At 48.7% G+C, this 24,972-nt stretch overlaps 6 protein-coding genes across 6 annotated transcripts; 2 read left to right on the top strand and 4 right to left on the bottom strand.

The window, feature by feature from the left end:
* Positions 1-21: 21 nt before the first annotated feature.
* On the bottom strand, positions 22-3,291 carry BROUX77_008272 (uncharacterized protein; the record flags this gene model as incomplete). The annotated part of the gene is made up of 1 exon (XM_073753457.1): positions 22-3,291. One exon carries the CDS (start codon positions 3,289-3,291, stop codon positions 22-24), a length of 3,270 nt encoding a protein of 1,089 aa, XP_073601499.1.
* Positions 3,292-3,794: 503 nt separating this feature from the next.
* On the bottom strand, positions 3,795-5,114 carry BROUX77_008271 (uncharacterized protein; the record flags this gene model as incomplete). The annotated part of the gene is made up of 1 exon (XM_073753456.1): positions 3,795-5,114. The coding sequence occupies one exon, from the start codon at positions 5,112-5,114 to the stop codon at positions 3,795-3,797; it is 1,320 nt and encodes a 439-aa protein (XP_073601498.1).
* Positions 5,115-5,921: 807 nt separating this feature from the next.
* BROUX77_008270 (uncharacterized protein) lies at positions 5,922-7,862 on the bottom strand (the record flags this gene model as incomplete). The annotated part of the gene is made up of 1 exon (XM_073753455.1): positions 5,922-7,862. The coding sequence occupies one exon, from the start codon at positions 7,860-7,862 to the stop codon at positions 5,922-5,924; it is 1,941 nt and encodes a 646-aa protein (XP_073601497.1).
* Positions 7,863-8,444: 582 nt separating this feature from the next.
* On the top strand, positions 8,445-11,053 carry BROUX77_008269 (uncharacterized protein; the record flags this gene model as incomplete). Its single annotated transcript, XM_073753454.1, has 3 exons — positions 8,445-8,503; positions 8,663-8,910; positions 9,072-11,053. 3 exons carry the CDS (start codon positions 8,445-8,447, stop codon positions 11,051-11,053), a joined length of 2,289 nt encoding a protein of 762 aa, XP_073601496.1.
* Positions 11,054-12,557: 1,504 nt separating this feature from the next.
* Positions 12,558-13,724, bottom strand: BROUX77_008268 (uncharacterized protein; the record flags this gene model as incomplete). The annotated part of the gene is made up of 1 exon (XM_073753453.1): positions 12,558-13,724. One exon carries the CDS (start codon positions 13,722-13,724, stop codon positions 12,558-12,560), a length of 1,167 nt encoding a protein of 388 aa, XP_073601495.1.
* Positions 13,725-20,577: 6,853 nt separating this feature from the next.
* Positions 20,578-23,343, top strand: BROUX77_008267 (uncharacterized protein; the record flags this gene model as incomplete). Its single annotated transcript, XM_073753452.1, has 3 exons — positions 20,578-20,646; positions 20,737-20,853; positions 20,962-23,343. 3 exons carry the CDS (start codon positions 20,578-20,580, stop codon positions 23,341-23,343), a joined length of 2,568 nt encoding a protein of 855 aa, XP_073601494.1.
* Positions 23,344-24,972: the final 1,629 nt, after the last annotated feature.

The raw sequence follows: 24,972 nt of genomic DNA, 5'->3' as shown, positions 1-24,972 counted from the left end.
ACGGGTTCTCAACCCGTAACATTACCCCCCTCTTCTCCTCTGTGTGGGTGGCCCTGTCCGCGCACCGGCCTCTGGTTCACCAACGTCATCGTCGTCTCCAAACTTCGCTTCAAAGGTGTCCAGTGCTTCAGTCTCCTCAAAGTCGGCTCGTGGTCTCCAATCGGGCTCTGCGTATCCAACCCATTTAACCAGTAGTTCTCTTCGAAATCCCCTTCCAATGCGTCTTCGTCGACTTCTCAGGATTTGTTCGACCAAAAATTCAGGCTCGCCGTAGTCGTTCTCTTCAATGTGTGGAGGCTGGGCATCGTCTGTTTCTTGGGAGGGCAACGGGTTGTTCGGTGCTCGTTTAAGGAGGTCGACATGGAAGCGGGGATGGATGTTTGTTGGTACATCAAGCTCGACCACATGGGGAGAAACCACTTTCGTGACGCGGTACTTGGCATTGGCCCAAGCAAGCTTCTTCAACAGTTGCGGAGTGCTGATATTTTTGAGTTTTAACCATACAAGGTCACCCACTTCGAAGCGTTCCTGGGCACCACGTGATCTGTTTGCCTGGTCTTCCATTTCCTGTTGACGGGTGGCCATTGCTGCTTGTGCCAGTTCCCAACCTTCGCGTAGCTTTTGAACGAACTTCTCCGCATCTGTGGCCTCCAAAACTCCGTGAAGAGCCTGATCGGCGATGACCTGCTGAATTGGACTGACATGGTAGCCGTGCGTGAGGAAAAAGGGGCTCATTCCTGTCGAAGTGTTTCGGTTGTTGATTGCTAACATAGCGGATGGTAGCAGGTCGGGCCAGTCGTATTGTGAATAGGTAATGAATGCTCGTAGGTATGCCAACACTTCCTGGTTCATCCTTTCTGTCGCTCCGTCGGTTTCTGGGTGGAAGGCAGTTGACAGTCTCTGTTCGATCCCTGTCAGTTCGCACAACTTGGTCCAAAATTCGCTCGTCCAATTGCTTCCACGGTCTGATGTTAAGGCGTGAGGGAAGCCGTGGTGTTTCCAGTGGCAGTGTACGAACCGCTCTGCACACTTTTCGGCTGCCATAGTTGTCATGGCCTCCAAGCTGACAGCTCCAGTAAGTCGGTCCACAATGACCATCAAGTATCGTGGGTCGCCAGTTTTTCGTGCAGGTAGTTCCGTCATAAAATCGATACCGAGTTCCGAGTGTGGTCGTTCAGGGATAGGCAGTGGTCGTAAGAGTCCCTTCTTTCTTTCTCGCCATACTTTGGATCGTCCACACACGTCACAATTGGCGCAGAATTGGCGCACCTCTCTTGAAATGCCAGGCCAAAAGAATTCCCGGGACAGAATCGCAAGCGTGCCGTCTCGACCTGGGTGTCCTGTGACATGTGAGTCGTGTGTTTTCTGGATCAGCGCAGTTCGCAATGGTTCCCAGTCAGGCACGAACAGTTTGTGCCGATATACTAGAGCGCCGCGCTCGTCGAACTCGCATTCCGCTATAGAGATCGTGACTTTTCTCGAGATGGTAGGAGGAAAACTTCGTTCGCCACTGGCCAACGCTTGGTACATGAGTGCAATATCCGAATCCTTCGTCTTAGCTGTATCCCATAGTTCCTGCAGGTGGAGTTGCGCGAAAAGCTGCGCACCGTTAGGGATCCGGTCCGCGGGTTGGGTAACGTGGGCCGGGGTCATCATTACTGCTGCATCTGGTGACACCCAATGGTCCTTGACAAGTCTCATGATCCGAGATTTTAACCTGTCGTCGTCTTCGCCTTGAGGAATGTCTTGTTCTCGTCTGCTAAGGGCGTCGGGTTTACCACTTTTGCTTCCTGATCGGAACTCAAGCTGGAAGTCGTATTCTGAAAGCTTCTGGGACCACCGAACCTGCCGCTCTGAAAGTTTCCGTGTCGTCATAAAGTATTGCAGGTTCTTGTGGTCGGTCAATATTTTGAAGGGGGCGCCAAGACTCTTCAATTCGCCCCTCCACTCTTCCAAGCACTTCACAACTGCCAGGAGCTCTTTGTCGTGAATCTCATAGTTGACCTCGGCAGGGGACAGCTTCTTGGAAAAGAATGCTACTGGGCGCAGTTCGCCTTCGTCGTCCACTTGGGATAGAGTTCCTCCCAGGGCCCATCCAGAACAGTCGCATTCCACGATCGTCTTCCTGTCTTCGTCCCACATCGCTAGAACCGGGGCGGTAATAAAAAGGTTCTTCAGCGTCTCGAAAGCTCGTTCTTCGATTGGGCCCCAGGTCCATGCGGTGCCTTTCTTCGTTAGCCTGACTAGTGGAGCCGCCACGTCGCTGAAGGAATCGATAAACTGGCGGTAAAAATTTGCGAATCCTATAAAACTTCGAACGCCCTTGACATTGGTGGGTGGCGTCCATTCTCGTATGGCAGCGACCTTTGCTGGGTCGACTTTGACACCTTTGCCTGCTTGGATGATGAAACCTAGGTACTTTGTTTCAAAAACTGCGAATTCGCACTTGTCGATGTCTAAACGGAGACCTGCATTTCCCAATTTTTTGATGACGAGGTTGACTTTTTCCATGTGGTCTGCGTAGGTGCCGTCGGTATAAATCAGGACGTCGTCAATATACGCGGAGCAGAAGTCGTCCAAATATTCTTGCAGGGTTGAATTGATATACCGTTGAAAGGTTGCAGGGGCTCCGGTGAGTCCAAAAGGCGTCACCAGCCATTCAAAAAGTCCAAAACGTGTGCGGAAGGCCGTTTTCCATTCATCTCCCTCTTTTATGCGAATCTTGTGGAAAGCGGCACGAACATCGACCTTTGTGAAGTACTTCGCCTTAGACAACGCTCGTAGTGTCTCACTGATCAAAGGAAGCGGGTATCGGTCTTTTTCAGTAATGGCGTTAATGCCGCGGTAGTCAACGCAAAAGCGCAACCCTCCTCCAGGCTTACGTACGAAAAGAACAGGCGCGCCGCCGGGAGAGCTGCTGGCTCGAATCCAATTCCTGTCCAGATGGTCCGAGAGGGTTTTCCGTAAGACTAACAGCTCGTCGCGGGACATGCTGTACAAGGGACCCCACGGGACTTCGTTCTCTCGCCCTTGTTTGTCTTTCGTCAGGTTGATAGCGTGGTCTATTCCGGGGCGGTTCGGGGGTTGGTCGTCCTTTTCGTCGTCTAAAAACACTTCTGCCAAGTGTTTGAGTTCGCTAGGCAGTCGTTTGTCGATCTCTTGTAGGGTAACACGAGGTTTTACTTGCAATGCCTTGTTGATGTCTTCGATGGTGGCAGCAAAAACCTCTATGTCTTCATTCTTTTTCTTGCTGCGCCGGATTTCTGCAGCAAAGACGGATGCCATCACCATGCTCGCTTTTGTGGTTGTTATATGGGCGTCGAGCCATCCTTTTTCTCTCACAACTTGGGCATCTTCTTCGCTTCCGAGGCGTATGACTCGTTCTTTCGCCAGGTAGACAACGTCATTCCTTTCCATCCAGGGTTTTCCCAAAATCATGTCGTATGCTAGGTTCGGGATGACGTACCCGAAAATTCTTTCTGTCCGGCCGTCAATATCTAGATCGCAGAACGCCATCTCTGAGATCCATCTTTTTTTTTCGTCGTTTTCGGCTAACTTGAGTTCCCGTCTTCTTATCGGGATGCGCTGGAGCCCTTTCTTTCTCACCAAAGTCTCGTTGAACGCCGATGTTACAAGGCATCCACTGTCAAATAAAGCATCACAGTAAAAGGAATTGTTAATAAATGCTTCAATTAGGAACGGAGTGGAGTGTAAATCTTTAAATACATCGAGCGGAACATCGCAATTGTTGGGGCTCTTCTTCTTATGACCCTGGGGGCGACTTTTCCCAGAGTCTACTCTTTTTCCTCGTCGTCGGAAAGGTCATCGGCCACATCATCCATCGATTCGGGGGCTTGTTGGATTGTCGTGCGGTTCACTCTTGCGGGCGCACGGGCCGGGGCAAACTTGGGGCATTCGAAGGATCGGTGGCCCTTGGCAAGACAGCGGAAACAAGCGTTGCTGGATCTAGCGGTTTCTATCTCCGCCGGGGTTCTCCAAGGGGCGCGGGATTTTCGGGGGCGTTGTCCATAGTTGTTCGAGGCGCGGCCTTGGAGGGCGTTGACACCTGTCATCATGGTGTCTCCGTCGTTGTCGATTCGCGTCTGCTGATTTGCGACACTTGGGGTCACCACTTCGGCGAACCTTGCTCCACCTCTAGTTTTCGCGTACCACGTCGAGGTCTTGGACGTGTCCTTCGACCGGTATCCTGGCAACGCTTCCACTCGGCCAGCCACCGTCTTCACCTTCTCAACCCAACGCGGGTAATCATCGTTGGGGAGGTTTTTTGCCGTGAGGTGTACCTGTAACGTTTGGTTGATAGCGGAATTCAGGTACATGATCTTCACACGGTCTGGCCAATCTAAACCTCCACAAAGGCCAACTTGATGCTCGAAATCCTGCAAGAACGATATAAAACTCTGATGGTTTCCCATCTGCATGGTCAAAAGCTTTTGACCCGCCTTCTGAATAGCCTCCTTGTCTTCGAATTGGTCATGGATATGGCCAAGGTAGGCGTCCCAATCCCAACCATGAGTGGCTCCGTCAGTGAACCACTGTTCAACTCTGGCCTGTTGCTCTGTGGGAATGGCCATGAAAACACTTAGGTAAATTGCCTGGGAGGAGCCAACGACTTGTGATTCGATCTGAGCTCGGGCCTTCAACTGTTTGAAGAATCGCGGGAACGACGCTGTCTTTCCGTCCCACTCCGGCCATTTTGCGTTGTACCGATGGTCGATCATCGGGGCGAAGGGGCCCGGGGTACGTACTGGCGCCGGGGTAGGGGCTACCGGGGCAGGTGCAGGTGCCGGGGGGGCGGTTGCCTGTAACAGGACTTGGCTTCGTAGCAACATCTGGATCACTCTCAGTTGCTCCGGAGTGAACACCTCCAATCCTGGGGTGTCTGAACTCTGCTGTGGGGGCGCCTCGGCTTGTTGCCGGGAGGGGCCAGGCTGGTCAAGCGCAAGTCCAGCCAGAACATCTTCCATCTTGTCGTTACTCATTCTGGCTCGACGGCGTATAGGGGACGCGTTGTCTTCGGATGCGGACCAGAATGAGGGCGAGGGTGGCTGTACGGGGCTTGTACTGCGGGGGCTTGATGTGATGCCGTACTTCATTCGTCAAGTATGGCGCGGTAGGAGGGCGATGAAGTTTCCTCACAAACTTCTAAGAAACAATAGGGGGTGATGAAGTTTCCTCACAAACTTCTAAGAAACAATAGGGGGTGATGAAGTTTCCTCACAAACTTCTAAGAAACAATAGGGGGTGATGAAGTTTCCTCACAAACTTCTAAGAAACAATAGGGGGTGATGAAGTTTCCTCACAAACTTCTAAGAAACAATAGGGGGCAATGAAGTTTCCTCACAAACTTCTAAGAAACAATAGGGGGCAATGAAGTTTCCTCACAAACTTCTAAGAAACAATAAAGGATCAAAAGATAATATGTGAGCGGTTCACTAAGTACAAGAGAGTCTTGCAGTTATGACCAGAATGCTGTTTATTATCTTTTGATGGAGAGAAAAAGGAAGAAGAAAGACTAAACTAAACAGCGGATTTGGGTCTACTATATAGACATTTTTGTGCTTACAAATGCAAGTTCCCGATCGGCTCAATATCCCTCCGTGAGCTCCTTATGTCCGAGTTTTCGGCGATAACTCGAGGTTAACTCCGATCCCGTCGGAATCCCTCAGTTTCCCTCGGAACACTTCGGACCTTTTTGCATCCTGCCGGATTAGGCGAATCCTACCCACGGACCTCAAGTCCGACCCGGTCCGAGCTCTCCGAAGCCTCCGAAGAGTTGCCGAAGTTCATCCGAAACCTTGTCCAAATTCGGTGAAACGACCTGCATTCGAAAGCACTGGATCAGCTCTGTCTGATCCAACCACGGGTTCTCAACCCGTAACATAAACAGCATTTGGTCATAACTATGAGATTCTCTCATACTTAGTGAAACCCGTCACATTTTGCTTTATGCCCAACAGTTTGGCTAAAGCCTTGGAAAAAGCCGACGTAAACAGACTACCCCTGTCGGACACAATGTCCAATGGCAGACCGTGGAGCCTATACACTGCTGACAAATAGAGCTTAGCAAAACCTGCAGCATCCAGCGAGGAATCGCAAGGTATAAAGTGAGCCATTTTGCTAAGCCTATCGATGACAACGAGAATCATGTCAAAAGAATTGGAGACCGGCAAGCCGGTGATAAAATCAAGGGACACAGATGTCCACCGAGCTTGCGGAATGGTCAGAGGTTTCAGTAGACCGTAGGGACTATGTCGCGCGGACTTGATCCGTTGGCAGACCTCACAATTTCGGATGTACCGGATGACATCACGACGCATCCCGGGCCACCAGTATTCCCGAACAAGAAGTTCAAAAGTGTTCTTTTGTCCAGGGTGTCCGCTAGGCATAATATCATGACAATTCTTCAATGCACGAACTCGTAGATCCTCGTTCGGCAAATATAGAAGGTCGTTGACAAACAAAAGACCGTCATTGTCAAGCCTGCAGACACTGAGGTCCACATCTGGAGGTTTGGTCGACTGGCCTCGAAGAGCAGAAATAACATCAAGAGCCCACTTGTCCGTGGATAGCGCGATTTTTACCTCGTCTACCAAAGACATGGTACCAATAAAATTTTCAGGGGGAATAATAGGAGCACACAGCTCTTTATCCTCCTCAGAAGAAGAAGAAACGAGGTCTTCGTAGCGTCTGGTCAGGGCATCAGCTCTAGAATTCAAGGAGCCAGGCCTATAAGTGATGACATAACGGTACTCGCTCAGTTCCATAGCCCACCTCGCTTGCCGTCTGTTCATGGCCGGAATTTGCTTAAGAACGGCTAAATTCCGATGGTCCGTCAATACCAGAACAGGTTTTTCCAGACTTTCAACCATGAATCGCCACGACTTTAGAGACTCCACAATGGCTAACAACTCCTTGTCACCTACGCCGTAGTTACACTGGGCAGGATTCATTTTTTGAGAGAAATAGGCCACGGGGTGTAGTAGAAGCCCCTTGTCAGTCGGGTGGTATTGAGACATGACGGCAGATATTACACGGTCAGACGCGTCTGTTTCAATAACAGTGTCCAACAGGTAATCAAAGTGCTTGAGGATAGGTTCAGAGCAGAAAAGGTCCTTCAGGGTGTGAAATGCTGCCTCACATTCAGAGGACCAGACAAAAGATTGCGTCTTTTTAGTCAACTCGAAGAGAGGTGTGCAGATTCTAGAGAAGTCACGGATGAACCTCCTATAGAAATTGGCAAAACCCAAAAAGGACTGGACTCCCTTAACAGTTCGGGGAGCCTCCCACTCACGGACAGCCGCAACTTTAGCGGGGTCCATCTTCAGAGCATCGGCTGAAATAACAAAGCCAACAAAGGTAGTTTCAGTCTTGTCGAATTCGCATTTTTCACCCTTGACAAACAGACTGGCCTGCGCTAATTTTAGCAGGACTTTGCGCACATGAACATCATGTTCCTCTTGGTTCAGAGAGAACACCAGGATATCATCCAAGTAACAGACACAGAATATGTCCAAATACTCCGACAAGACCTCGCTGACATATTTCTGACACGTGGCAGGAGCATTGGTGAGCCCAAACGGCATCACATTGTACTCAAAAATGCCATATCGAGTTCTGAAAGCTGTCTTGTATTCATCACCTTTCTTGATGCGAATCAAGTGGTACGCAGCTCTCAGATCCAGCTTTGTAAAAATGTTTCCCGTAGCCGCCGTGCGCAGTGATTCATTGATCCGAGGCAGAGGAGTTACGTCTTTGATGGTGATATCATTGACGGCTCGGAAATCAACACAGAATGTTACGGGTCGTGGACCCGATGTTGGATCATCTTTGGGCTGATCCATGTTGACCCACTTTTTGTGTGATTTGAAGTTGGGTCCACTTTCGGGTTAGGGTTTGTGGACCCACTTTTAGTCGACCAGGGTGCGACCCACTTTTTGTGTCACAAGGGTCGGGACCCACTTTTATGTGCACGGATGTTGCTCCACTTTTATTGTACAGGGGTCATAGGGCTGGTTGCCCTGGTGGGGCGCACACAACTGGATTGTCGAACGCCTATAAAGCAGAGCCAGTTCCCCCATCTTTAGTTTAGATTTTCTTCTTCCTTTTCTTTCTTTTCTTCCCTATGTTAAAGATAATAAACAGCATTTGGTCATAACTATGAGATTCTCTCATACTTAGTGAAACCCGTCACATATTATCTTTAACATCTTCTTGAGTTTTCTCACGATCCCCTGGAGTTACGGGATCCGTTCAAGAAGTTTTATATACAGTTTTCATCCCTCTATTTGGATATGTTCCTATCCCTGTTCTACCTGTTTGTTTTTATCCTATTTGGGCAAGTGCAATCTTATGCCATGTTGAGCCCTAGGACCCCCAGTTTTCCGCCTTTCCTCCCCGCCACGTTGCCACCCTAGGTCGCCACCATGCCCCAGCAGACCGAAGTCAACCCGCAGCCTGATGTTACCACGTTCCAGTTGTTACAGTCAGTGCATCAGCTGTTATCGAGCCAACAATGTTCCCCCTCTCCCACACACAATATCTCATGGCCCCAGTGGGATGGTCAGCCCTCTTCGTTCAAGCGTTTCTTCAATCAACTGAAGCTTAGAGCCCGGATCAGCCATCGCCACCGCCTCACTCCCAGCGAAATATGTTTCGAAATCTTTATGAGTATTCCCCAAAGCCAGCAGCCACGTTTGGATCTTTGGCTCGATCAAGGGGAAGCTCACGACTGGGACTGGGAGAAGCTTTTAGAACACATCAACGACCAGTTCACCGACAAGCAAGCTGTGATGAAGGCAGGTCAGAAGTTGATGACCATGAGAATGGGAGAAGCGCAGACTTTCAACGCGTTTCTGCAAGACTACGAATATTCGCTGAGCGCCTGTGGAGGTTGGCATTGGCCCGACAGATGCAAGATCCTATTCATAGATGCGGCCCTCAACGACACATTACAGTACCACCTCACTCCGAAGAAGTTACCCGACGACGATTACAACAAGTGGGTGACGAAAGTACGGACTATAGCTGGAAGAGTTGAGTGCTTGCCGAAGTTAACTACGAGATTCATGACAAGGAGCTTTTGGCAGTGGTTAAGTGCCTTGAGGAATGGCGAGGCGAACTTAAGAGTTTGGGAGCGCCTTTCAAGATTTTGTCCGACCACAAGAACCTACAGTATTTCATGACGACTCGCAAACTTTCGGAGCGCCAGGTTCGGTGGTCGCAGATGCTTTCGGAGTTCGATTTTAAGCTGGAGTTTCGGTCAGGCAGCAAGAGTGGAAAGCCCGACGCCCTCAGTCGACGACAGCAAGATGTTCCGCAAGGCGAAGATGACGACCGCCTGAAGTCTCGGATCATGAAGCTCATCAAGGACCAATGGATTCCCCACACAGCAACGGTGCCTGTGGCAGCTGGTGACATCGCAGAAAGCCCCGACAATGTCCCGGACGGATCACGACTGTTTGTGCAACCGCACCTCCAAGAGCTTTGGGACCAAGCGAAGGACCACGACTCGGATATGCAGGAAATGTACCAAGCTTTGGCAGCAGGCGAACGAAGTTTTCCCCCGTCGCTGACCAAGAAGATAACGATATCCATAGCCGAGTGCGAATTCGACCAACGTGGAGCACTGTTATATCGCCACAAGTTGTTTGTTCCAGAATGGGAACCCCTACGGACGGCACTGATTCAGAAGACGCACGACTCACACATCACAGGCCACCCCGGACGCGACGGCACGCTTGCCATTCTGTCCCGCGAGTTTTTCTGGCCAGGTATATCGCGAGATGTGAGACGTTTTTGTGCGAACTGCAATGTTTGTGGGCGGTCGAAAGTGTGGCGCGAGCGTAAGAAGGGATTACTGTTGCCGCTTCCGATCCCGCAGCGACCCCACTCGGAGCTGGGTATAGACTTCATGACTGAGCTCCCCGCGAAGAAATCGGGAGATCCCCGCTACCTGATGGTGATTGTTGACCGTCTAACGGGAGGTGTTGCCTTGGAAGCCATGAACACGATGAAGGCCGAACAATGTGCAGAGAGTTTTCTGCAGTGTTACTGGAAGCACCATGGTTTCCCGCGCGCGCTGGTCTCTGATCGAGGCACTAACTGGACGAGCGAGTTTTGGACTCATCTTTGCAAGCTTACTGGTATCGAACAACGGTTGTCGACAGGTTTCCACCCACAGACTGACGGCGCAACGGAACGGATGAATCAAGAAGTTTTGACATACTTGCGATCGTTCATCACCTATTCGCAGTATGATTGGCCAGACTTGCTCCCCTCGGCCATGTTGGCGATCAACAACCGGAATACCTCGATGGGAATGAGTCCGTTTTTCCTGACGCACGGTTATCACGTCAGCCCAATCGAGCAAGTTACAGCAGAAGAGTCCGTTCCGCGAAGGCTAGAACACCGAGACGCCGAGAAGTTCATTCAGAGACTCCACGAAGGCTGGGAGCTAGCACAGGCAGCCATGGCAGCGCGACAACAGGACATGGAAGATCAGGCCAACCGATCGAGAGGCCCCCAGGTTCGGTTCGAAGTCGGAGACACCGTGTGGCTAAAGCTCAAGAATATTTCGACGCCGCAGCTATCAAAGAAGCTTTCCTGGACGAACGCGATGTACAAAGTCAGGAAGATTGTCTCTCCCCACGTTGTTGAGTTGGACGTGCCGACAAATGTTCACCCGAGATTCCACGTCGATTTGCTCAAGCCCGCCAGCCAGAACCCGTTCCCGTCGCAAGAAACGGACGACACGCAACCGCCGCCAATTGAAGAAAACGAATACGGCGAACCCGAGTACCTTGTTGAACGAATCCTGAGAAGCCGCCAGAGACGCGTTGGAAGAGGCTACCGCAGAGAAGTTCTTGTCAAATGGGCCGGATACGCAGAGCCAGATTGGAGACCGCGCGTTGATTTCGAGGACACCGAAGCGCTTGAGATGTTTGAAGCCGAGTTTGGAACAGAAGACGATGTGGGCGTACCAGAAGCTGACGCCCGGACAGGCCCCCGCACACGGACGAGAGGAGGGGGGTAATGTTACGGGTCGTGGACCCGATGTTGGATCATCTTTGGGCTGATCCATGTTGACCCACTTTTTGTGTGATTTGAAGTTGGGTCCACTTTCGGGTTAGGGTTTGTGGACCCACTTTTAGTCGACCAGGGTGCGACCCACTTTTTGTGTCACAAGGGTCGGGACCCACTTTTATGTGCACGGATGTTGCTCCACTTTTATTGTACAGGGGTCATAGGGCTGGTTGCCCTGGTGGGGCGCACACAACTGGATTGTCGAACGCCTATAAAGCAGAGCCAGTTCCCCCATCTTTAGTTTAGATTTTCTTCTTCCTTTTCTTTCTTTTCTTCCCTATGTTAAAGATAATAAACAGCATTTGGTCATAACTATGAGATTCTCTCATACTTAGTGAAACCCGTCACACAGAATCGTAAACTGCCTGGCTTCCTAGCAAAAAGAATCGGGGAAGCCAGCGGCGAAGAGGAAGAGGAAATAAAGCCTTTAGCAAGCATGCCATCTAGATATTTTTTGACAGCCTGCAACTCGAGTGGAGTCATATCGTACAGCGGGGCCTTGGGGTATTTCGCATCGGGAACGAAGTTAATCGCATGATCAATGTCCCGGTGAGGTGGTAGTTGATCAGCACCTTCTCGAGAGAACAGAGGAAGTAGGTCATGGTATTTCTTCGGGATGCGTTCAAGGAGCCGTGCATGCTCTTGTTCCGGAGTTAGGTCCTCCTGATTGAGATAATCCAGGACTTCCTGAGCGGTGACACGATAAATCTGTAGTTTCTCAGCTTTGGCAAAGCGATGCAAAGCCTGAGACGACACCGTCACACAGGAACAAGACACAGCTGACGATTGTGCAATAAAAGAAGGAAGGGGTGAAGTGGCTGAAGCAGGAGCAGATCCCTCAATCTGACTGCCAGCGGTAGAAGCAATATTTTTGTCGTTTTTTGTATAAGAAAAATCAAACGAAGCGCCAGAATCAGTAGAAGCAGTCGAAACAGAAGAAGAAGAAGAAGAAGAATCAGAAGCTGCCACAGCATTGCCATCGGCGGTAGAAGTAACCGATATCTTGAGCGTATTGGAAGGCCAAGAAATTTCCGGGTTATGGGCGTCGAGCCAGCATTTCCCCAGGATGATGTGGTAGCCCCCAAGCTTCGTGATTTGAAAAACCAAAGTTTCTGAATAATTAGGAAAAGAGAGGGACAAAGGAACTTGGTGGGTCACTTTACCCGCAGCAGTTTCACTACCATCAACAACATGGAGCGACTCGGCTCTGGCCTTGAGAACAGTAGGAATCTGATGCCTTGCTATAAATTCAGAATCCACAAAACAAGTTGTTGATCCCGAATCCACCATAGCGTAGGCCTCAATGGAATTATTCACTGTCACAGGAATAACCAGAGGGGGAGAGTTACCATAATCGATAGCATTATCAAGAGAACAAGTGCTGATTCTCAAGAGACCCTCATCAGCAGCGTCAGGGCTAGCCAGGACCAGAGGGGAATGGGTCGGTAGCCCTTCTAGTTTTTTGACGCATCAGGCGCAGGGGCCGTCGAGGGAGCCCGGGTAGAAGTGGAGGGAGAAGGGACAGTAGCTGCGCGAAGAGCAAGGTTGTTTTTGGGGCAAGCCTTTAGCATGTGGTCCTTTGCGCCACACTTCCAACAAACACCCTTTGCCATTTTGCCGTCAGCAGTCTTACGGAAGGGTAGACCGTTGGCATCGGGACCTGCAGAGGTACCCTTAGCTGGCTTGGTGTTGGGGACAGCTTTTTGGGCGCCAGCATTTCTCGAACGAGAATCTTGCTGAAAGGGGACCACACCAGGAGGCGGTTGGATTTTCCCGTTGTTTCCCCGGGTTCGGTTGTTGATCGTATTGTCCAGCGTGTTGCAGAAATTAGCGAACTGATCAAGCGTTCCCTTAGGGGCAGGATAGGTGTTCCAAGCCAGAGCGTCCTGTATGTGGGGCTTGAGGCCTCGCTGAAATAGTGCAATGGTGAAATCAGCGTCGGCCCAACCGAGTTTCTTCAACAGCGTTGTAAAAGCAGAGTGATAGGCAGTACAAGTACCTGTCTGCTTTAAGTCGAAGATCTGCTGGGTCGCAGTCATGCGCCAGTCAGGGTCATCGAAAGCCTCAGCTAACGATTTCATAAAATCGTCGTACGTTTCAAAGTTCATGTGTCCAGTGGCCGGGTCCATCCGAGGCATGGCCCAATCCAGAGCGCCATCTCTAAGGTAGGAGAAGGCAGTCATCAGCTTGCGCTGCTCCGTGCGGTGGTGCTTGGGTGCAGCAGCAAATTTGACCGCAAGTTGCCTCTGGAACGCCTGGAAGCCTTGCTGATTGCCATCATAGGGCACGACATCAAGATGCTTGTCGGCCTCTTTCAACGGATCGGCATCCTCTTCCCGTTTGACTCGGGGAAGAGACTCAAGGGAGTTGAAGCGGGCTTCAGCGCCAGCCTGGAACGCAGCCCAGTAAACCTGAGCCGCATCAGGAACAGAGCCAACGGGGATGGGCGGGGCACCATCGTCGGTGCGCAGACCAGACATGTAAGCCGCCACAATAGCCATTTTGATCTCAGCACTGAACTCCCTAGGAAGGGCACCGAGATGCCAGTTCTCAGGAGTTCGGTCAGGAATCGACAGGAGGAACGTATTGAGATGCTCGATCATTTCGCGAGTGAGGGCCATTGCGAGTTGAAACGTAATAGAGAGGGAAAAATAAATGAGGAGAGAAAAAAGTGCCAAAGAGAGCCAAAGTTGTAATAGCGTCGGGTCTTCAAATGAAGCTTAACAAAATATTACGGATAGGGCCCGAAGAAAGGATTAGGGTTCCGGGTACAGCCAACGACTCGGGACAATGATAGGTTCCTGAGGTGGACAGTCGGGCCTGTGGAGGAAGACGTCAGTTAGACAGAGTGCTAAGACGTATGGTCGGTTGAGATGAAGAGGCAACACACAACTTAGATGGCTATTCTGAGAATAGAGCGGCACAAAGAGGAAGGAGGAGGAACAATCACACACTTCAAAGAAGAAGAAAGGTTGAACTGCAAAGAAAGCAAGAACAGAATGGTATAAAGAAGAAGAAGAAGGTAAGCAAGTGCATGTGATTGTTAAGCTTGGAGAACAAGAGTAAACCTGATCAACTCAGGGCAGGAGACGACGATATTTATGTTGTCGGCGCTCCTGACAAAACTCTGTCTTCCCAAGCTAGAAACAATCAACATCTAACTATGAACAAAAGATAAGTCTCGTGTAAACAAGACGTAACAGGTTCGTAACAATCGAACCAGATAACAACCCCCACCTAAGCACGCAATGGCAATTGCAACAAGAAAACTCCGCAGCAGCAGAACAACGTCTATCAGAGCACCCGTGCTCAGCACATCCCACGACAACCTCATATCCGTTGATCAACTCACGATCTACACAGACCAACCTGTGCCATAAGCGCATCTTCATAGGTCGCCGACCTTCGGCGTTGTGGAAAAGAAGAGTGGGGTAGGTCTCATGCATAACCCTTAGCATGAGCAGTGTCAGGATGGCTATTCATGACACCCACTTACTTGTCCAACTATTCCTACACCCACGAGTCCACCTATCTATTAAACTACTTGTCCACCTGCTTGTCGACCTATGTAATAAACTACTTGTCAACCTACGTCCAAACATAATTGTCGAAGTGTGTGTTACAGTACTTGTCGACCTGTCTGTCAACCTAATTGTCAACTTATCCTGCCACTTATCCACTTAATTATCCTGCCTTTTGTCAACTTGCTTGTCAACTTGCTTGTCCACCTTGTTCTCAACTTGCTTGTCCTGATACTTGATGACATACCTGTTACACACCTTGTCCGCCCATCTCCCACCATAAATCTCCTGTCAGTTGTTCACCTATTCCTGGTCCTCTTTGTCCATCCCCTTGTCCACACCATTGCCACATACTACACACAATCTTGCCCTATGCCACTGTAGCCCATGTCCTACCCTGTTAATCTGAATCAACCGACCGCAGCCTTATCCTATCCTCAACAGTGAACCTCACCATCAGTTCGACTACCTGTAATCGCCCTTTGTTTTCCATATCATCTGTCGCCTGTCAGTCTTGCCTTGCATCTCAAAACAAGAGAGTATATACTGTACCTACTGCCACTACAGTTGAATGTCAGTCAAGGTAGTACAAATATACTCCACTGTACTGTTTGTCGTTACACACTAACAAACTGCATCGTCACTTCTTCAAACCCGTTAGTTCGTATCTGTTATTTACTGCAGTAGTCTGTTAAACAAAACCCTCGCCTTAGTTCTTTTTTGCCTCAGCCTGCCTGTCTGGAATCACACAATCTGCACTTTGTTTTGTTATCTTGAATGTCTACGTGTCTATAACTTGATTCCCGGAAACACCGCCCCGACCATCACCAGACGTTTACCATCGTTGCACATCAGCTACTTGTATCTAGCGCAATCAAATCAAATAATATCAGTAAGCTCAGTGACTTTGGGCCATCCCTCGAGTTCACTTTGATTTCTTTATTTAAATCTCCACGTGCTTGTTACCTGCCTTACGGGATCACTCCCTTGACTACTACCACACGTTGAACTTCACTGTACCTCAATCATTTATAGCCCAGGAAATTAGACTGCATTAATAGGCTGAGCATTGTCTAGCTATCCTCCGAGTATACTTTGATGTCTCACTTTAAATGTCCTCACGTTCGTAACTTGACTTCAATGATCACCACCCCGATGCCCACCACCCGTTGAGCTTCACTGCATGCGGACCACTGATCTACAGTGCAAGCAAATTATACAAATAAGCCCGTCAAGGCTAGGCTATCCTCTGGGTGTTTTTTCATTTCCTGCTTTCATCGTGTTCATGTCTGTGGCTTGACTGACGAGATCACTTCTCTCAACAGCAAGCATCCTGCGTTCGACCTTACTACACTTCAACTACTCATCGTCAACGTGGTTGGGGTATATCAATGAACTCACCAAAGTTTGTCCACTTTGCCAGTATGCTTGGCTTTCCCAGTTTAAATCGCCTGATTTCTTTAACTTGGTTATTAGAATCACAGGCCCGATCACCACCACACGTCCGACGTCACTGCACCTCAACCGCTTGTTCCCTGCGGAATCCAATTATACCAATAGCCAGATCTTGCTCGGACCATTCCCTAGGTCTGTTTTTATTTTCGTGGTGCAGTGTCGTCATGTCGTCAAATCAATTTCGGCGTCTCCACCCCGTGCATACCCCGGGTCATCCCACCACGTTCGCCTTCACAGCACATGAGTTACTTTTCGCCTCTACATTTCAACTATACTGATAGTTTTCTCTCATTCCGTTGGTTTCCCGAGTCTAGTTTACTTTTCTTCTTGCAATGTCTCCGTCTTTCGAAATGGATTTTGGCATCACAACCATGTACACACCTCCGAACACTACCACACGTTTACCGTCACAGCACAACCAACTCTTGACGCCTCTATAATCCAATTGGGTTTTCTTGTGTATTCAAGTTGGCTCATCCTCCGTGCACAGTCTTTTTTGCGTCATGCACTCTGTCCGTTTCGCCAAATCAAATTTCGCATCTCAACGCCGTGCACACCTCCGAACAACACAACACGTTTGCCGTCACAGCTCAACCACCTCTTGTCCCCTCTGTAATCCAATTGGTTTTTCTTGTGTATTTCAATCGGCTCATCCTCCGAGCATCGTCTTTCTTTTGTCGTGCACACTCCCCGTCTCGTCAAATCAACTTTCGTATCACCACCGCGTTCGCTGCTTCTAACATCACGACACGTTTACCGTCACAGCACATCGAAAACTTGTCGCCTATAAAATCCAATTATACCGGCGTGTGTGTATCACTCAGTTCATGCTCTGTGCCCAAACTTTCTTTTGTGATTTCAATCCTGTGTTGTTCGCAACTTGACTTCCGCATCACCACCCCGCTCACTACCCCGATCACCACAACACGTCTGCCTTCACTGCATCCCAACCACTTGTCATCTGCACAATCAAATTACACCGATATGCTCCCCCAAGCCAGCTCATTCTCCGAGTATACTTTGCCCTCTTGCCTTATCACTCGTCATGATTGTCACTTGCCTTGACCTCACATCCGCTGCTCAAAGGAGATATTCAATTCCGGCCACCACCCAACTCTCGCCTGTGACACTTCACCAGCACCAATCTCAATCTCCAGCCTATACTCAATGTCCCTTCTGTATCTTCGGTCACATCTTGCTCTGTCTCTGTAACTATATCTGCTCAAACTCGGTGTTGTGATCTACCAATTGTCTTGTGTGCACTCCCATTTGTGTCATGTTCATTATGTCAGCCTTGTTCTCTTAACCCTACCCAATATTCGTCAATGTGCAATGGCTACCAACAAGCCAAGCAAAAAACGAAGTCAACCAGTCTTCTAACTTTTCAAACAACCACCACAGCTGCACCACGTCGTTCCAAAAAAAAAAAAAAATATGAATACTACAGCAACCAGTCCAGTGGTTTATCTTCACTTTTAAACACCTTTTGTTCATTTTAATGCAGTTCTCGTGAGTGCATCGAGCTGTGAAGACAGGCAATTGCCTCGATCACTTCCAATACGAGTATGCTATTCTCTGATCCAGCGGATCCCTGTTACTTCCCCACTGTTTCCTGAGTTGCACAGCAGCTTTGTTCGTCGAATTCTTTTTTCAAACAACTTGGATTTTTTCTTGACTGACCACCCCATCCCGAATACTTTGTCACATTTTGTCGCAGTTGAACTTTCTTTGAAATCTTCAAACAGCCACCACAACTGCAAATATACTTCAAAAAAATCATGGTCTGTAATAGTTTGTCTCTTCAAGCCTCAGCTTCACTCTAATTCTCTTGTTTTCTTTTTTAATGTAGATCTCACCAGTGCATCCCAGTGCAAAGACACTCAATAGTTGCGACAGCTTCCAGGCCATGTCCACTAAAGCAACCACTGTAGCCACTGTAAATCGCTGTCATGCCAGTCACATACAACTGATTTGGATTTTTTTTGCCAGCTTCAAAATGTATGTCTCAACAGGCTCTCACGATGCAGCCATTTCTGAGTCGTGAAATTTAGCAACTGGACGTGTGTGAAGAATAAAAGGCAATTGTGTTGCACATCTCTTGCTATCAAGTTTTCTTATTTTAGTAAACATATAATTAATGGTGAATGCAAATACATGAAATAGCAGATGTATGGTTGATTGCGTTGATGTTAAACACCAAGTTGTTCAATCGTGATGTCGCAAAATCAGTGTGTGCGTCAAGTAAATATGTGTGTGTAAGTGTGAGTGTGTCGTTGGGACTTGGACATCGTCAAGGGCACTTGCAAAAAAAAAAAAGAATGCTGTACCAAGATATGGATGAATGGGATGAATTGTACATGGGTACATGTCAATTGCCAGGTCTGCTCAGCAACAGGACCAGGGTACAAGATTTGTTTTTTTTCTGCAGGCAAATAGCCGAGCATAAACAAGCGGATCCAGCCAATCAGAGCTAGGCAGTCTTTAGCAAAAGTTGGGTTTAAAAAAAAAAGAATATTTGAAGTACCTTTAGTATGGAGTAGTGGGGTAAAAGATACATGGATTAAAAAAAAGATTAGTATGTGAAAAAGCAGTTTTGTGTCAAAACTGGGCCAGGGCGGGTATATATATATATATATATATATATATATATATATATATATATATGACATATGGGCAAAAACAAGGGCTCAGCCGTGTGTTCCGCTGCGTGGGGTCTTGAAGTCTTGTCCAGGCACTCCTGGCACATTTCTTGGCTATTGGCACTACCACAGCGCTGTTCTACGTGGTGATTGGCTGTGTAGCTTATCTCCCACACACAAGTCCGTTCATTGTATACACGGTACGCGGGTTAGTTACAGTTAACTATTTAGTGCTAGAAATGCATGTCTTCATACATACATACATATGTATTCGTCAAGGCAGGCCAAACCCAAACCAAACCACATCCCTGTGCGCGATGTTTACACCACACCGCGCCCAGGGCTCCCACTACTTCTTGTACAACCATGGACCATACGTCGTAGATCATACGTGTAGTTAGGCAGTTGGTAACTACGTATCGTAACATACAGAATGCACAGCACAAGGTATCCTCCTACACTGAGCTGTTCTTTTTTGACACATATCGCTTTTGGCGGACGGACAGCCGGCAATGGTCGTTGATCTTGGGTTTGATCGCCAGGTACATGCATCTGTGCTTGTGCATACATGAAGAACTAAGCAGTATTTCCTGACGGAAACTGCCAACTACTAGGAATCCCCAACACAAGAGACAATTAACTAATTATTGGGTTGAAAAAAACACATGAATAATGATGCTGTACATATGCATGTACATACATATTTTGCACATATGCATACAAGGGCTACTAAAACAAGCATAGCGATAACCACCCATTTTGAGTTTGGATAATGATTCTTTTTTCCTTGTAAGATACAGTTGGGTATAACTAGCACATGTACAGGTAGATGTTGTTTCTCTCCAGCCAGCTTTGCGTTTGTTGTTCATCCCTGCGATACGATTTGGATTCAAGTTAGCTCGAGTCTCGTGTATGTACATATGTATGTATGTTGTATGTACTACATAGGTACTCGCTCTGCCCTCCCCCCCGGCGCCAAGTTATCGAGTTTCATACCCCTGGCCAAAGGGAGAAGATACTTTCCCTGCGCGTAAGCATGGTAACATTACAACATCTAGACCAGGCAGTTTTTCTTCTTCGCTTAGTGTATGCGCAATCATGTATGCATACCTTGACCCTTGACGAACTGATGAGTTATGGCTAGCTACTCAACTTGCTTACGAGCAGCTGCGATCAGTAAACAGTAGAAATTTACAGAGGTCTCGGGAACTATCAGGCCTGCATTTGCTGTGTCGCGGTCACGAATGGACCCTCTCTTCTTTGTTACATTTGTCATCTCGTATCGTCCGCCATCTCTACTAGGCTCATTGTCATTTCTACCCACAGCCAAGTTTCCATTGCCCTTGAACCACCAAGTTTGGGCTTCTACAAGAAGGGTGGTTTGTTATAGTATATTTGCGTGTATTTTCAAACAAGGGAGAGCGCGCTGTCTTTCTTTTCGTTTCCCCATCTTCCCGTCTTGGTCAGTCTTCCGTTAGTTAGTTTAATCCTTGCTCCCTCCGTCTCCTTCCCATGCCCCCCGTCAACTTTCTTGTCTCGCTACCCCTGCACTAGCTCAGGACCGCAGTACGAGGCCTTTGATGAGGGGACTGCGATGTCGTACTACACATGGACACTCGCAAAAATCCACCCATGCGCCAGATTGCCTGGCAGTGCTACAGGAAAAGCCTTGTTTGTTTCAAGCAATGAGTTGCGGACCTTATAATCCCCCTTCTCCCCCCTAGCCGGATCCTCTGCTTTGCTCGTCTTTGGGTTTCTGCCACCCGTCTAACATTTGCTTTAGACTTGCCTTTTGTTTGGCGCTCTACAGTCATCACGGCGTCTTCTTTCATACCCCTGAGGAAGAGCTGATAGCCATGATGGAGGACGATAAATCGATGCACGTCACCACGACGCATGATTCGCTCACATCCAAAAAGGAGCCTGAGGTATGATCTACATTTGACCGTCCTTGCTCTTTTTTTCTTCATGTTTTGCAGTAAAGGTAGATCTTGTTATGTTGACAACAAGTGCCTCAGATCCAAGTCAATTCAGTCGAGGAACCCCCCTTGGGTGAGATTCTCAATGCGACTGCAGACGATTTGTTAGAAGCCAGAGAGATTGCTGCTGGCATGACTTTGGAGGAGACTGTTACTGTAAGTATTCACCCTAAGTCATCCACAGGCTTTCACTATCAGAAGCCAGCCATGAAGTTTGATCCGATAAACTTTGATCTTAGAGATTAACATTCTGATATCCGATAGCTCCTCAAGCAAATTCATCGGCAGTTTGCACGGGATCCCAACTTTCCCATTCAGTTGGTCACCAAGATTGAACATTTTCTTGCTAATGGCGATGTGTTGAATAACCCTGGGCAACATGAGTTGTTAATTTGGGAGATGAAAATCGAGGTAGCTCTGATCGTCAATAACTCGCCGTATGCCGAAGTACGTGCTGTTGTCGACAACCATGACGATCCTTCACTTCCAGCATCAACAATCCGTGTATGGATAATTGGCATCTTCTTCAGTGCCTGCATTGCCTTTGTAAATGCCTTCTTCGATGTCCGCATGCCTTCTATCTACGTTATATCTACCGTGCCACAACTCCTTGCCTATCCCGCCGGCAAGGCTATGGAACGTTTTCTCCCTGACGTTGGGTTCACCTTGTGGGGCGTTCGTCACTCTCTAAACCCCGGCCCATTCAACAAAAAGGAACACATGCTCATCACCATCATGTCAAATGTGGCCAAGTCGGTACCGTACACAAACTATATTGTCTGGATTCAGGTGCTGCCGCATTACTTCAATCAGCCATACGCGCTCTCTGCCGGCTACCAACTCTTGATTGGTCTCTCCACCAACTTTATTGGCTATGGCATGGCCGGTGTATGTCGTCGGTTTCTTGTGTACCCGGCCTACTGTGTGTGGCCGTCGTCACTGGTTACTATTGCCCTGAACTCTGCTTTCCACGATGCTACGCCAGAAACCAAATCTGTTCAGGGTCCCCTTAAAACAATGTGGTCCATGTCACGCATGCGATTCTTCACATATGCCTTTGTTGGCATGTTCTTCTACTTTTTCTTGCCCAACTACCTCTTCTCGGCACTTGGATACTTCAGCTGGATGACATGGATTGCGCCCAACAACGGCACTCTACAGACTCTGACAGGTGCTTACTCCGGCATGTCGCTGAATCCTGTCAATTCGTTTGACTGGAACTTGTTCACGTACATGCTTGATCCCCTTATGGCACCCTTTTACTCTACCTTCAACTTCTTCATGGGCGCCTTCATTAGCATGTTTGTTGTCTTGGGTCTATGGTACACCAATGCATACAACACGGCTTACATCCCGATTATCAGCAACCAACCTTTTGACCACTTTGGCAAGCGTTATAATGTGACATCGATTACCGACAGTCGCGGAATCTTCGATGCCGCCAAATACGAAGCCTACTCGCCTCCCTTTTTGTCAGCCGGGAGCGTGTCTACGTACATGTTCTTTTTCGCTGTTTACACAGCCACGGTGACATACGGCATACTATATCACCGCCATGAAATAAGCCTAGGCCTGCGCGATCTTTGGGGGTCTGTTCGTGGTCGCTCTCCCAGTGGCCCGCGCAAGGAAGCTCTCGATGTGCACAATCGTCTGATGAGTGTATATAAAGAGGTACCCGAGTGGTGGTATGCTGTTGTCATTGTGCTGGCTATCACGGTTGGTGCTGCTGGAATCGGCGCGTGGCCTACTAACACATCTCCTGCAGTGGTGCTCTATGGTGTTGCGCTGTGCTTGATTTTCGTTGTTCCCATTGGCATTATTGCAGCTATGACAGGCGTTGAAGTGACACTCAATGTACTGGCCGAGTTTATTGGCGGCGCGCTGGTCGAGGGCAATGCGGTTGCCATGTGTTATTTCAAGTCGTATGGCTATGTCACATGTGCCCAGGCTCTGTCGTTTGCCTCGGATCAGAAGCTCACACATTATCTCAAGGTTGCACCGCGTTTTACCTTTTGGGCGCAAATGATTCCTACACTAGTTTCAACGCTCATTTGTGTGGCTGTGTTGCAATACCAGGTTAACATCAAGGACATTTGCACGCCCGATGCGCCTTTCCGGTTCACATGCCCTGGCGTCAACACCTTTTTTACGGCTGCCGTGCTCTGGGGAACAGTTGGCCCCAAGAAGATATGGGGTAAGGGAGGCCAATACGTTGCTACGCTGCTGGGCTTTCCTCTGGGTGTCGCTGTTGTGGTTATTTTCTACACGCTCTCTCGTCGGTTCCCCAAGAACACATTGCTCCGTGGGGTGCATCCTGTTGTGGCGCTCAACGGAGCTTTGATATGGGCACCCTTCAACTTGACATACATCTGGCCAGCTGTTCCGGTGGCAGCTTTCTCGTGGCTCTACATTCGCAAACGCTTCGTCGATCTGTGGTCCCGGTATAACTACGTGCTTTCGGCTGCTTTCTCATGTGGAGTTGCTCTTTCGGGCATCTTTATATTCTTTGCCTTGCAGCTCCCTGAAATCAAAGTTATGTGGTGGGGTAACACAGTAGTCGGGGGCGGCGTTGACGATGGCACACGGACGCTCAAGGTGCTGGCGCAGGGCGAGTACTTTGGTCCTCGCCTCGGTGAGTTCCACTGAAACCTGAATTTTTCCCTTGTATTTTTTGTTTTGTTTTGTATCCACTTCCAATTGTTTCTTGTATATACTTCGCAACCGTTTGCTCTTCCCTTCCCGGTCTTGTTTTTCATGGTGGTGTTTGGGCGGTTCTATAGCGCATGATTTAGTGATGCTGTAATGTCACTGTTTTTCTTCTACATTGCTTGCTTTTGTGTGTAAACCTAGCTTCTGTCATTATGGACCTCTATTTCAAATTAGAGGTCGTCTCACGATGACTGACTTTGCTTCTGATGTATGCAACGGGGATGGCACCTGTTCTGCTATTAAATGTTGAGTAGAATCGAGTGTTGACTAAAAATAAACATGCTCCTGAGTAGGCTTGGCATGCTTAGGCGTAAAAGTTGACCGTCTCCTTCTTCTTCGATTGAACCTCGCTGATAGCATCAACATAATGCTCATGACCGACCTTAGTCTTGCCCGTCCGCAGGGCAATCATGCCAGCTTCGACACAAACCGCCTTGAGCATGGCTCCACCAAATTCGTCCGTCGATCGTGCTAGCTCGCCCCAATTGATGCCATCGGACATGGCCATCTTGCGGGAGTGAATCTTTAGAATCTGGGCTCGCGCTTCCTCGTTCGGCAGCGGGAATTCAATCTTGCGATCTAAACGGCCTGAACGCAACAGGGCCGGGTCCAAAACATCAATTCGGTTGGTTGCTGCCAACACCTTGATACGATCATCTGAAGCAAAGCCATCCAGCTGGTTCAGAAGCTCGAGCATAGTGCGCTGTACTTCACGGTCACCACTCTTCTCACTGTCGAAACGCTTGGTACCTACAGCATCTAGCTCATCAATAAAGATGATGGAAGGTGCCTTTTCCTTCGCCAAAGCAAAGCAGTCTCTGACAAGCTTAGCACCATCGCCGATGAACATCTGCACCAATTGCGGACCGGCAAGCTTCAGGAATGTGGCATTTGTCTGTGCAGCACAGGCTCTGGCCAAAAGAGTTTTTCCTGTTCCTGGGGGACCGTACATGAGGGCTCCTACGACGAGAGGAAAACAAGGACAAGTAGTTGTCAGCAAATAATCCGGACATTGTAATGAAACGAAGGTTTTACATAGCAACATACCCTTTGGCGCCTTGATGCCAATCTTGGTAAAGCGTTCTGCCTCCTTCATCGGCCAGACAATAGCCTCTACCAACTCATCAATCTGCTTTGAAAGGCCACCGACATCCGAGTAACTCTCTTTGGGTTTCTCGTCGACCTCCATAGCCTTCACTCTGCTGTCATATTCGGCAGGGAGAGTGTCGAGAATAAGATATGAGTCTTTGTTGACGCCAATCAAGTCGGCGGGCTTCAACTTGTCGGGGTCTACTAGACCAATTAACGGTAAGAAGATAGTCTGTCTGGTAGAAGTCTTGATAACAGCAGACTTTCCAACGCGTGTAGCATCGAGATCGATATTCGCGCCCTCTTCCTGTGACTCGGCGGTAGGGTCAAGATCGAGGAGTTCAACGACGTTTCCAACAAGGTAGGGCAATTGTCTAAGTAGGTGATGTTATTTAGAATGGCGCAACAACATCAGGTAGTTTCAAGAGTCATGCAGAAGCCTTCTGACAAGCTATAGGACAAGGCTAGGGACAGAGA

This window comes from Berkeleyomyces rouxiae, assembly GCF_048999995.1.
Source record: "Berkeleyomyces rouxiae strain 22BRR77 chromosome Unknown BrBRR77_ptg000186l, whole genome shotgun sequence".
Taxonomy (NCBI): domain Eukaryota; kingdom Fungi; phylum Ascomycota; class Sordariomycetes; order Microascales; family Ceratocystidaceae; genus Berkeleyomyces; species Berkeleyomyces rouxiae.
Note: the sequence above shows the minus strand (reverse complement) of the source record. Positions and strands in the feature narration are given on the sequence as shown.